The 12,268-nt window shown below is 34.2% G+C and overlaps 2 protein-coding genes across 2 annotated transcripts; both read left to right on the top strand.

The window, feature by feature from the left end:
- The first annotated feature begins 536 nt into the window (after positions 1–536).
- On the top strand, positions 537–5,533 carry LOC123894287 (interferon-related developmental regulator 1). The gene is made up of 13 exons (XM_045944245.1): positions 537–1,277; positions 1,390–1,558; positions 1,661–1,741; positions 2,259–2,353; positions 2,443–2,558; positions 2,649–2,759; positions 2,922–3,031; positions 3,389–3,698; positions 3,817–3,894; positions 3,969–4,019; positions 4,125–4,214; positions 4,328–4,405; positions 5,257–5,533. The coding sequence occupies exons 1-13, from the start codon at positions 1,268–1,270 to the stop codon at positions 5,299–5,301; spliced, it is 1,344 nt and encodes a 447-aa protein (XP_045800201.1). The 5' UTR covers positions 537–1,267; the 3' UTR covers positions 5,302–5,533.
- A 1,893-nt stretch (positions 5,534–7,426) lies between these two features.
- LOC123894286 (increased DNA methylation 1-like) lies at positions 7,427–10,221 on the top strand. Its single transcript, XM_045944244.1, has one exon. It carries the CDS (start codon positions 7,639–7,641, stop codon positions 10,201–10,203), a length of 2,565 nt encoding a protein of 854 aa, XP_045800200.1. The 5' UTR covers positions 7,427–7,638; the 3' UTR covers positions 10,204–10,221.
- Positions 10,222–12,268: the final 2,047 nt, after the last annotated feature.

Here is a 12,268-nt window from a genome sequence, read left to right as displayed (position 1 = left end):
AAATAAAATAAATGACAAAATTAAAGACAAAGAGTTTTTTTTCCAAAGAATAGAGACAAATAGTTATTTCTTTTAAGAAGCTACAAAGGATCATATTAATAGTTAACTAACCTAATAGAGACAACTATTTAACTAAAAATGAGTCCGATCTAAATCGATTATACACCTCAGAAAACTACATATTGTTATTACTTTAGTACTTCGTTATTATTTTTTGATCATGTTTTCTTGTAAAAAAAAAAGTTTTTAAAATTGCCTGAAGTATCACCTCCCATGTGCCGAACTCGACCTAAATCGCTCAAAGGCCCAATAGCACATTCCCCTCCTTAACGGTCAAGGAAGTTACACCTTAAGTACAAACGCCCTCCATTCATTGAATTTGAAATGGAGCACCACAAAATTAAGTCGACTCTAATTAAAATAAAATCAACTATCGACTAAAAGCGAGTTGTAATCTCAAATGTTAATATTGCTCCATTATTATTGATAAATCAATTTGTAATTTTATAAAAAAATCGTAATCCCTATGTTATTCTAAACTAAAAAACGAAAACTCTTACCCAAAAAAAGAAAAAACACCTTCCTAGTTCATAGTACTAGTACTTCCTAGAAGGTTGAAACGCAGGATTTCAACGACGAAACAGTAAAGCACAAGTACACAACTTTGTCACGTCACGTGTTTCACGCATCCGCGTAAGCAACCAAAACATGTCGACAAAAGCCACGTGTCACTATGTCGACTTAAAAAAGTTACCAATCAACGTCTCAAAACACGCCACGCAAAACAAAACCACACACACCCACCGAATATTCTCACTACCCAAATTGTAATATCCCCTTTATTTTGGTCCACGATAAATAAATAAATAGCAAAACATTAATTAATTAAACATTAAATTAAGAAGAAAAAAAAACCCTCGCCGTGTGGTTCTTCGTTATTCAAGGTTAAGACCGATTTAGATAAAACAAACAAAAACATATCCCAAATTCTTCATCCCAATTCTAATTCCCTTTCAGTAGCGTTCCAATTCCAAACTCATAAACGTAGAATTTCTTGAATGGATTATTCATCAACCGAATCAAAATCAGTTATATCGTTATTCTTCTCAATTTCTATACCCTTCAATTCCGTTTATTTTCGTCCTTGTAAACCTTATTTTTGTTCATCTTTGATTTCAACAAATTCTCATTCATTATTCTAACAATAGTATTAATCTATTAACACAAATAACCTAACCAGAAAGAGCCGTTACAAAGAGCTGTTACAATGGGAAAACGTAAGTTTCTAGGGTTTCTAACTCACTTTAATTAATTGAATGAAATTGAAGCTTTTTTAATTGATTTTAGGGTTTCTTCTTATTGATGATCGATTATGTTTGTTTTGTTTAGGTAATTCGAGAACTAAAGCTGCTGCGATGTTCGATAGCGATGATGATAGTAGCGTTACTTCATCTTCAACTGCTCGATCTGATCTTATGTCTGTGTCTGGTACCGAAGATGTTCAATTTGATCAAGAATCTGTACTTGATCAAGCTCTCGATGCATTAGATGAAAAAAGGTACTTAACTTTCAATTATCATTAAATTAAATTAAATCTGAACATTGAAAGGTGGAAGGAGCTAAATTAATTTTTGTTGTTGTTGTTGTTGAATTTATGAAGGGGTTCTACTAGGGAAAACGCTTTTTCGGCCATAATTGACGCCTTCAAGAGCAATATGCAACATCAGTTTGTAGAAAAGAAGTAAGCTTTTATTTAATCTCTTGAGCATATACTCTCTCCGGTCTCATATATAGACAACTGTTTAATGTGTAGATTCATGGAATAATTTATGTATTAGACTAGATATTTTTTTTTTTTTGAAGAAGCTAAAATAGCCCACCCAAATTGGCACCAGAGAGAATCAAACCTCACACCTCAAGAGGAGCACACTCCCAGCACACTCCCAGGTCCCAAGCCAATACCAATGCACCAACCCAAGTGGGTTATATTAGACCAGATATATTAGTTAGTAGTTACTCAATGAATCTAAAAAAACGAATTGTTACTTATATATGAGACTGGAGACTCATCTTGTAAATGAGTACTATCAATTCAATGATATATGTTTATATGCATTTCAATTGTGAATTTATGATCATTGTTTTTCTAGGGTCTTAATTTTTGCTGGCATAATTTTTAGAATAACCGGCAATTTCAACTGATTGTTTATATTTTAGAGTGATGATTATTGTAACCATGATGTGCTTTCTTTTATCAGATTTGCTACTATGTTACATCAGTGTCTTGCTTCAATAAAAAAGGGATCCAAGAAGGCATCTGCAAAGGAGATAACTCTGGCATGTCATGCCATTGGTAAGATTTTGACTAGCTTATGGTTTGTTTTATAATCTATATATTGTCTTTGTTAATTAAATGTTGAATTTCATTGCATTACATCGCAGGTTGCTTGACTTTGACAGTTGGATGTAGTGATAATGCACGCGAGATTTTTGAAGAATGTATTACTCATTTGGATGAATCTCTTGCTAGAACTACAGATGTTATGAAGGCACCATCAGTGAGGAGTTTAGAAATATCGTATTGTATTCATTTTTTCCTGTCCGCCTTTTATGAATTTTTATCTTATTAATGCTATTTGTGTGTGAAGTTGCTGGACTGCTTGGCTATAATCACGTTTGTTGGTGGGAATGATCAAGAAGAAACAGAGCGATCAATGGACATAATGTGGCGAGTGATCCATCCTAAATTAGGTTCCAATGTATGGATCTGTTATATCCTAGTTACTTTATTTTCTAATCACCACAGTATTTTTCATCTGATTAATGTGCTATTTTCATTCTTAAAAAAAAGTTTCTCTTTATAATTCTATGTGCCCATTTGTCTTCCCTTTATTTACTGCTTCAAATTGTTCACTCTTTAGGTAGTTGCGGTCAAACCGTCTGCTCAATTAATAACTGCAGTGGTATCTGCATGGTCTTTTCTCCTCTCCACTGCGGGAAATTTGAAGCTGAATTCAAAAAATTGGCAAAGGCAAGCACTGTTTATTATTTTGTTTGCATTTTGATTTCATTCTGCTCTAGATTAGTGCCAATGTCCATTCATGCATCCTGTAAGAGGTTTTCTACAGTCAAGTTATTTTGTTTGTCAATGCCTTAGATGATGTAGGACCATTACTTTAAATCACTTAATTATTTTGCAGTCCATAGATGAGGTAACTCTAGATCTAGACTGGTGAAAATTGGTTACCAAGGGAGGGAGTCCATGCGTTCATTTTTGAAAATCTATTTGTAGATAATATTTACCCCTATCTATAATTTTATTTTATTCCTTGTATAGTTATATGTCTTGGCCTTTGGTTCCAGCTTATTGATTTTACTTTCTTTGCAGTTCAATAACTTATTTATCCAGTCTTCTAGATAAAGAAGACAGGTCAGTAAGAATTGCTGCTGGTGAAGCACTGGCTCTCATTTTTGAAATTGGAGTTATAGATAAATTTTCTACGGAGGCTAAGAATGTAAATGATGTACCTCAAGAAGCGAGCAAACCACAAGAAAGTTACATATTTTTACAAGGATTGAAAGGAAAAGTGATAAACCAGTGCAAAAATCTTTCTGCAGAGGCTGGTGGAAAAGGTTCTGCCAAGAAAGATCTCAATAGTCAGAGGAACCTATTTAGAGATATCTTGGATTTTTTTGAGGTATGTTAGTGGTACTCTTCGTCTTTCCCCCCTGTTACTATTATTTGAGAATAGAAGATATAGCACCCATGAATCAGAATCAGAAGGCTTCTGTACTGATCTTTTATTATCATACTAGGATGGTTATGCCCCTGAAATTTCAATGAAGATTGGTGGTGATTCTCTACAGACATCGTCGTGGTCCCAAATGATACAGGTTTTTCTTTCATTCTCTCATTTGTTTTTTATTCACACAGGCGAAATTGCGTTTTGACATATTTGTTATTGCAGCTGAATTTCATCAAGCATTTCCTTGGAGGAGGATTCATTAAACATATGCAGGTTGGATTTTTGTTGCATTTTTCTTTTTTGGATCTAGTTGTCAAAAGCTTGCAGCAGTTGAGTTTGTTTTTGCCTTTTTTTGATTTTTTTCCTCCGTGGTATTAGGACAATGAGTTCCTGCATGATGTCTTTGGTTTCTCCCCCAAGAAAAAGTATCTTGGCAATGGTGAACATAGAATGTCTGGTGGTGAAAAGGTGAGTTTGTGCTGGTAGTTGTGCTATACAATATCGTGATTTCATCGAGGACTTTAACCGGATTTTCTTCTTTCACTTGTTATCTACTGATCTACCCATTCTTTTACGTGCAGAGGTTGTTCAGGTCACCAAATTCGGTTTTGAACAAGGCTAGGACCCAATTACTTAATAAGCAGAGGGTATTATCTGAGGTTAGCATTCTTACTACTATATCTTTTAGGAGAACATTCTTACCATATTAAAGAACTTTCGGTTAGAGCTGTCAAAACGGGCTAGCCCGAATGGGCCGGCCCGCCAAGCCCGATTTTTTCCCGGGCTCGGGCCTTGAAAATCCTAGCCCGAATTATTTCCGGGCTTTTTAACCCGGCCCGATAAAAATAGGGCGCGCGAGAAACTCGTACGTAGCGGATGAGTAAAAATATGACGCGCGAGAAACTCGTAAGTAGCGGATGCGTCAAAATTGGGTGCGAGAAACTTGTAGGTAGCGGATGAGTAAAAATAAGGCGCGCGAAAAATTCGTAGATAGCGGATAAGTAAAAATATGACGCGTGAGACACTCGTAAGTAGCGGATGCGTCAAAATTGGGCGCGAGAAACTCGTAAGTAGCGGATGAGTAAAAATAAGGCGTGCGAGAATTATTAATCCTATTTATAATGTCGAGTTTGAGCACTAGAAATAAAAAAAAATTTAAAATAAACCGGCCCGGCCCGACAACCCGTACCGGGCTCGGGCACTAATTTTGGTAGCCCGTTTTTTATCCGGGCTTTTTAGCCCAGCCCGACGAAGCCCGACCGGGCCGGCCCAAAATCGGCCGTGCCGCCCGTTTTGACAGCTCTACTTTCAGTTTCACCTTCATTTTAAACTTTATACGTACAATTCAAAATATAAATATTTCGAAAACCTTATCTGCAATATAACATAAGTAAAATATGCCACATATGAAATACAGTTGCGTTTGTACCCTTGCTCTTGCTACTTTTGCTTGAGTTGCTTAAGCTTTGCTCATTTAATTTGACTGGATTCCTTTTTGTCAAATGAACAGGGCAGGAACTTCGGCCATTATTCAGTGAATATGGATGAGACATAAGACATAAGTTTGGAACAAAAATATAATGTAATGCTTTATTTGGGGATTCTACTATTCATTTGGACATGTATTTATTGTGTCTGCCGGCATTTTGTTTGACTTGATCAAATTGTTAAGTAGATTCGTGTAATATGATAATACTAGTATATCATATTATTAAGTATACTACTATATGAACTATACTACCTCTATTTTATTCCTCATTAAAAATACATTTTATGTCTCTTTCTAACTCCTTTTACTATCTGTCGCTTTCAATTATATACTGAACCGCTCTTTCTAGTATATTTTAAGTAAGAACGTAGCAATGTTGTTAGTTAGTACCTAAGTGTTCAGATCTATTGTTTCGAAAAATTCTCCCAACCTTTGATACCAATAGCTGCGAGGTTGCCAGAGGACCTCTCCCAACCATTGATACCAATAGCCGCGAGGTTGCCAGAGGACCTCTTTGATTAACGGAAAATGATTTTAGAAATAGAAGATTGCCGAGAAATCATGGTCATTTGTGAAAAATAATTAGTTGATTTGAATTTATCTCATTTTTTGAAGATGAATATTTTTTTCCTCCCCTTCCCTTCAAATCCCCCCAATTTGGGGAACCAAAAAAGGGGTTTAGGAGGGGTTTTGCTCTCCCCTTCCCTCCTAAAAATTGATTCAAATACAAATAATTAAAAATATTCCCTCCCTTCTCCATTTACTTTGAACCAAACAAACCCTAAATATTTCTAATAAAATTTTTAAGTTTTTATTAATTAGACAGGTGACCATTATTTGTCATTGAAATATAAAAAATTGAATAAGTAAGTTTACAAGAAAAAATGCAATAATTCCACTTAATTAATAATGTTATATAACAATTTTTTATAATATTTAATTATAAATAAATTTTCTATCTTAATATAATGACAAAATTCGTCAAAAATAAAATAAAATATAATGACAATTTTAAATATTGAATAAAATCAATTATCACCAAATTTAATAATTTATCTTTATTAGCTTTAATCACGTTGCAAATTTTTAGTACTAGTGTTTATGCACATATGAAAAAAGAAAGAAAAAAATACAAAAGATACGAACGAAAACAAGTGAGATATCACAAAACATATAAGTAATTGGATTCAGCCCCTCTAAAGTGACTGATTTACCTTAGAGTGTAATGTGAATAAATCACGGGATTGTTACAATGACAACCTTTGATTTTCTCACTTTACACTTTACTCACTTTAGATGATCAAAATCTAAGTAATATTTTGATAAAATATAATCTTATGAAATTTATGTGATTTTTTAAATATAATAAGTAATTTGATAAATGATAGATACATAAATGTAATAAGAGTTCCATAAAAAGATAATAGAGGTTAACATAATACTTTGTATTTCAACGATATATAATTTTCATTCTCATGTGATGCGTTGTGTATATAGTTGTTGGTCTTATTAGTTCCTTGCAAATATATTGATGAGTATGTTAGTGTTATTAACTATTCAAATGCATTGACTATAGTCATATTTAAGTCATGAGAATGAGATAAAATCAAGAGTGTGAATTAACTAATATTCAAAATTATTATTTTTAGTGCTTTGGATATCTTCATGGAATGATTTCTGATTTTGACTTTAGCAGTTTTACTATTAAGGACATCGTCCCCTTTAAATCCCAACATGTTATGTTGCATGTTTTGTTTGGTAAAATTGTTCAAGACATGAAAGTTAAGTTTGACATGAACACAAGATAGAAAACAATCTTTAGGTGTTTGCTAGCACGAGTTTTAAACTAGTGTTAGTATGATAGATTTTTCTATAAAAATAATAGTAAAACAAATTTAATATAATATTAGAGTTTTGAAAAAATAAATAATATTAGAGAATGCACTCCGTGAGAATCTGTAACATATCTTTTCTCAATATCATAAATAAAAAAATATGTTTTCCAAATATTATAAAAAAATCAAATCTTTTCACATATTAAAAAAAAAAAACTTTATTATAAAGATAGAGATAAAAGTTTTTCCCGTTTTTATAGGTTTTGTTGTTTCAAATTAACTATGTATATATAACCTGTATAGTAGTACTCCCTCTATTTGTGACGGCATATCTTTGGCTTGTTCCTCACGTAGCTTCTTCCTTCATGTAAGTTTTTTCTGTTATGTATTATAGACTTGCTTATGATTAATGTATTATATTTCATTATATTGAAATTAAGTTGGTGTGTATTTAACCCTGTAATCGCTTAAATTATATTTCTATTGAGAAAATATTTCTATGGTTAGGTTTGTTGGTTCCTAACGAAATTATGTTTTTGTGCAGATTGGTATAAGTTTTTTGACATGCATGGGTCGTTCAGCACCTGATATCAACATCGAACCTGAGCATTGTCCAGAAGCTGTTATCGAATGGTACCACAAAGCAAGTACAGGCAGAAGCGATGTGGCCTTGAAAGCTAAACAACATCTTCTTTTCTTGGGTTGGAAGTTATGGTATTTTGACAAAACATGTAAGTGGGAAATGCGTTATACTAATACCAATGGCAAAACCTTTGCCAGTCTTAAGTTGGCCTGTCAGAGTTGTATTGAAAGTGGAGGATGTTCCCTCAAACAACCTTCAACTGCAGCAACAACAAAATCAATTTCTTCGTCTCAATTACAGTCGAAAAAGAGACCGAGAGAATCCCAAGTAACTGGTGAAGAAGATGGAGTTTTTTCCCGCAAAAACCCTTATTTAGCCGCAGCGCCACCAGCAACATCAAACTTATCGTTTCCATTGCAGTCGATGAGTCAACCGACAGAATACAAAGAAGCCATGGAAGAAGATGATTTTTTTTCCTTCAAACACCCTTCATTCGCGGCACCACCAGCAGATGAAACATCAATCTTTTCGTCTCCAATGCAGTCGATGAATCAACCAAGAGAATACCAAGAAACCAATGAAAAAGATGGAGGTTTTTCCCTAAAACATCCTTCACCCGAAGCACCACAAGCAGCAGAAACATCAATCTTTTCGTTTCCATTTCAGTCGTTGTTGCAACCGAGAGAATACGAAGAAACCAATGAAGAAAATGGAGATTTTTTCCTCAAACACCCTTCTACTGCAGTACCAGCAGCAGCAACATCAATCCCTTGGTCTCCATTACAGCCAAAAGAGCAACCAAGAGAATCAGAAGAAACCGATGAAAAAGGAGGATGTTCCCTCAATCAACCTTCAACTGCAACACCAGCAGCAGCACTAGCAACAACATTGATCTCTTCGCCTCAATTACAGTCGAAAGAGACCCTGAGAGAATCCCAAGAAACCGATGAATCAACTTCTGATGAGGATTCTGACGATAGTTCAACTTCAGATGAGGATTCTGAACCTTCCAATCCTAGTTTTGGTAAAAAAGCTCCGGTGACTATGGTCTCAACATCAAAGGAAAAAGAGAATCAGGCTAGTCAATCTGAATCCGAAGTTACTAATTCGGCGGGAAGTTGTGAAAGAAGAAAGGTATTAAAGCTGAGTGTAATGGAGAAGAATTCAGAGAGTTGTAATAATCGAGGGAAAGTATTAAAGACGAGTATGGTGGATAATAATTCAGAGGGTTTCCGTAAAAGAGGGATGGTATTAAAGAGAGAAGGTGTAAGGGAAAAGTATTCACTTGTTTCTTGGTTGGTAAAGAATCAAGTGTTGGTTCCAGGGACTGATGTGTTTTGTCGCGGTAGTAACAATGTTGTCAAAAGAGGGAGTTTATTTTCCGAGGGTATAGTTTGTGATTGTTGTCATGTTAATTTCACTGTCACTGGATTTGAGGCTCATGCTGGTTGTACAAGACATAGACCAACTACTAGTATCTTGTTGGAAGACGGAAGGTCGTTGTTGGATTGTCAAAGGGAAGCTCAGAGTTTGCGTGATCAAACCGGGAATCATTGTGTAGCCGAAGCAAATTCTGAAGCAAATAATGATAATGTTTGTGGTATTTGTGGTTTTGGAGGCGACATAGTATTATGCGATCGATGTCCTTCTTCATTCCACCTCAGTTGTTTAGGTCTCGATCGAGTTCCGGATGGTGATTGGTTCTGTCCAACTTGTTGCTGCAAAATATGCTATGGACCCAAATGCAAAGAGGAATGTGCAGATCAAACTGATAACAATATTCTTGCTTGTGTTCAATGTGAGCAAAAATTTCACTCTGGGTGCGTAAAGGCTATAGGAGGATTAGGACCTACTGAAACGGAGAGCAATGTGAATAAGAAGACTTGGTTTTGCAGTGTAGTTTGTGGGAACATGTTCTTATGTCTAAAGAAGCTGTTAGGGAAACCAATTACGATCGCAGATAATATAACATGGACATTGTTGAAGAATAATGCGAGTAGTGATTACGATTATGATGGTGGAAATATTACTTCTAATGACTTTAGTCTAAATAAGAGAAAGTTGAATGCGGCTCTTGGTGTATTGTATGAGAGTTTTAACCCAAGCATTGATGCTTTCTCCGGAAGAGAGTTGATTAAAGATGTTGTATTTAGTAGAGACTCAAAACATAATCGTCTGAACTTTCGTGGTTTCTATAACGTGATTTTAGAGAAAAAGGGTGCAGTGGCTTCAGTGGCAACTATAAGGATTTATGGTCCAAAGGTTGCTGAGATAGTTTTCGTGGCTACCAAGGAACAATATCGAAAACAAGGATTGTGTCGTTTGTTGATGGACGAGCTTGAGAAGCAGTTGATTCGCTTAGGAGTTGGGAGCTTTGTTTTGCATTCATCTGAGCATGCTATAAACACTTGGACAAAATCATTTGGCTTTAATAGGATGAGTGGTAAAGAAAAGTGTCAATTTATTGACAATACTTTCTTAGAATTTCAGAACAGTATCATGTGCCTTAAACGACTGAATAGACCTATATGGCCTTACATTGCTCGATGATAGGATAGTTATGCTATGACAGTCAGTATGTTTTTATTTATTGTGTAATTCATTTGAACATGTTTTTAGTGATATTATGTTGATAGTTATATTTTGTTTGTTTTCATTTTTTTTTCAAATAAACTACCATTTATGTTATGTTGTTATCATCATTCTATCAATAGTTTGAATTATAGTGTTAAGCACAACAAAGGAGTAGTTGAACATTGAATCAAAATTGCAGTGTATATATTTTCAAAATTGAATTGAACCGCGAATATTTTCATCTTTGGATCAGATTTTTCTGTCATGATCAAACAACTTCAACCCAAATCAGAGTTTAACAAATGTTTCACAATTAGTCAGGACTTTGGTTTCTCTTGGATTTTTAATCAGAATCTTGTGCCTCACCCTCAACAATTTTCTTGGGGGTGGTACTCTAACACCAAGTGGTAGGAGTATCATCATGATCAATTGATCATAGATGTTTCAAAAACACAATCAAAAGTCTTATCCTATATATTCAATTATCTTTTTCTAATAAAAAGTAACTAAAGTCTGTAACTGTATAAAAGAATTATAAAGATTAATATTAATATACCAACGTCATTTAAAATCGCACATCTGATTATGTATGTATACAAACTTATTTTGGTAAAACATTAAGAAGGTTAGGAAACAAACCAAACTCGTCAATATTTACACCGTCAAAGTTTACAATACGAAAAAGGAAAGAAGAAAAAAAATTATCTACAAAAGCAATGGGCTGCTACTAGTATACAATTTCGCAGTTTTGACCTTCTAAGTGTTTCACATACGCTCCAAAACCAGGGCAGACCTTTATTTACGAGAAAGCAATGTGGACGATATAAGTTCTCCAATTAGCGGTTGGAGAAGGGAAATAATCTCATTGAGCAGAGATTGAAGGAAACAATTATGAGTCGTTTTTGAATTCATCATATGAGCTACCACCTTAGAATATCTCAGAAATGACCCAAAAAAGCCGGAGATTTTCTTTTTCCACACTGTCTTCTTGCACAAAATATTTTGAAATAGGAAAATTAAAATTCTTATGCACTAAGGTTGTGCAGCTATGTCAAAGACCAGAAAGTCATCAAGCTTGATCCTGTTTTGTATTCATTCAGAATTTTGAATGAAGCCAAGCCCGGTGAAATTACTCGAATTCTTGATTTTAAGTAGATGACATACAAATACAATAGATTTAACAATTCACAAGCATGGATAAAAACCATATCATATCCATTTCATATATCAGTACCATCAAATTAAGTGCAACATCACTTGAACTTCAACAAGCAAAAAAGAAATTGTTATACCAAAATAATTTCAAAAGACTTGAAGATACATGATCTATCTTGACTTCAGTTCCACTACCTCCCCCTCTTCATGCATATTTTGAAAACATTAGTAGCTAACAACTCACAATTACTCTTGTTCGACATACTTGCAACTGATTATCAAATCATCATCATCAGGTGCATACATTACAAAAAAAAATGGTTTACTTCCATACTCCTACTGAGTAATAATCTTACCCTTCCTATGGGTCAAAATACTAGATGAAATCAACTTCCGTACTGAAATTTTCCGCATGTCATCATCATTTCTTCCCTGTTTTTTGAAATAAATAGATAAAGAAAACACAAGTAAAAACCTAATAGAAATTTCTTCCATCATTGTTCTTCATATCAACCTTCTTATTTATCAAGATAGGAGGTAAAAAAAAAAAAAAAAATTAAACCATTTTTGGTATAGCTTGGCTGTTACGCAACCTAGGAAAATTCTATTTTGATTTTTGACAGCATCTATCATGCACACAACCATTTGATTTTAACCTTAAGTTAATCCTCAAGCATATCTTCTTAGTTGGGGCAACACTAATGTTATGGCCTATTTTTGTGACCAATAAAAGTATTACCACAGAATTCATCATGCTGCAAAGGTGAAAATTGAGGGAATATACTGCAAGATAAATAAAATATGATCATATGTATACCTCTGAAATAATGTCAAGAATTTACGCCGAACATAAAAAAACAAATGGAAGATAATGCAAAAGAAATAG

Source organism: Trifolium pratense, linkage group LG7 (genome assembly GCF_020283565.1).
Source record: "Trifolium pratense cultivar HEN17-A07 linkage group LG7, ARS_RC_1.1, whole genome shotgun sequence".
NCBI lineage: Eukaryota > Viridiplantae > Streptophyta > Magnoliopsida > Fabales > Fabaceae > Trifolium > Trifolium pratense.
This window is presented reverse-complemented; position numbering and strand designations above follow the sequence as displayed.

Excerpts from the sequence above, each read along its gene's own strand:
- LOC123894287 (XM_045944245.1), top strand. Across the intron at positions 3,895-3,968 it reads CGTGGTCCCAAATGATACAG|CTGAATTTCATCAAGCATTT; the intron begins GTTTTTCTTTCA and ends TTGTTATTGCAG. Across the intron at positions 4,215-4,327 it reads GAATGTCTGGTGGTGAAAAG|AGGTTGTTCAGGTCACCAAA; the intron begins GTGAGTTTGTGC and ends TTTTACGTGCAG.
- LOC123894286 (XM_045944244.1), top strand. The coding sequence starts at position 7,639 with ATGGGTCGTTCAGCACCTGATATCAACATCGAACCTGAGCATTGTCCA.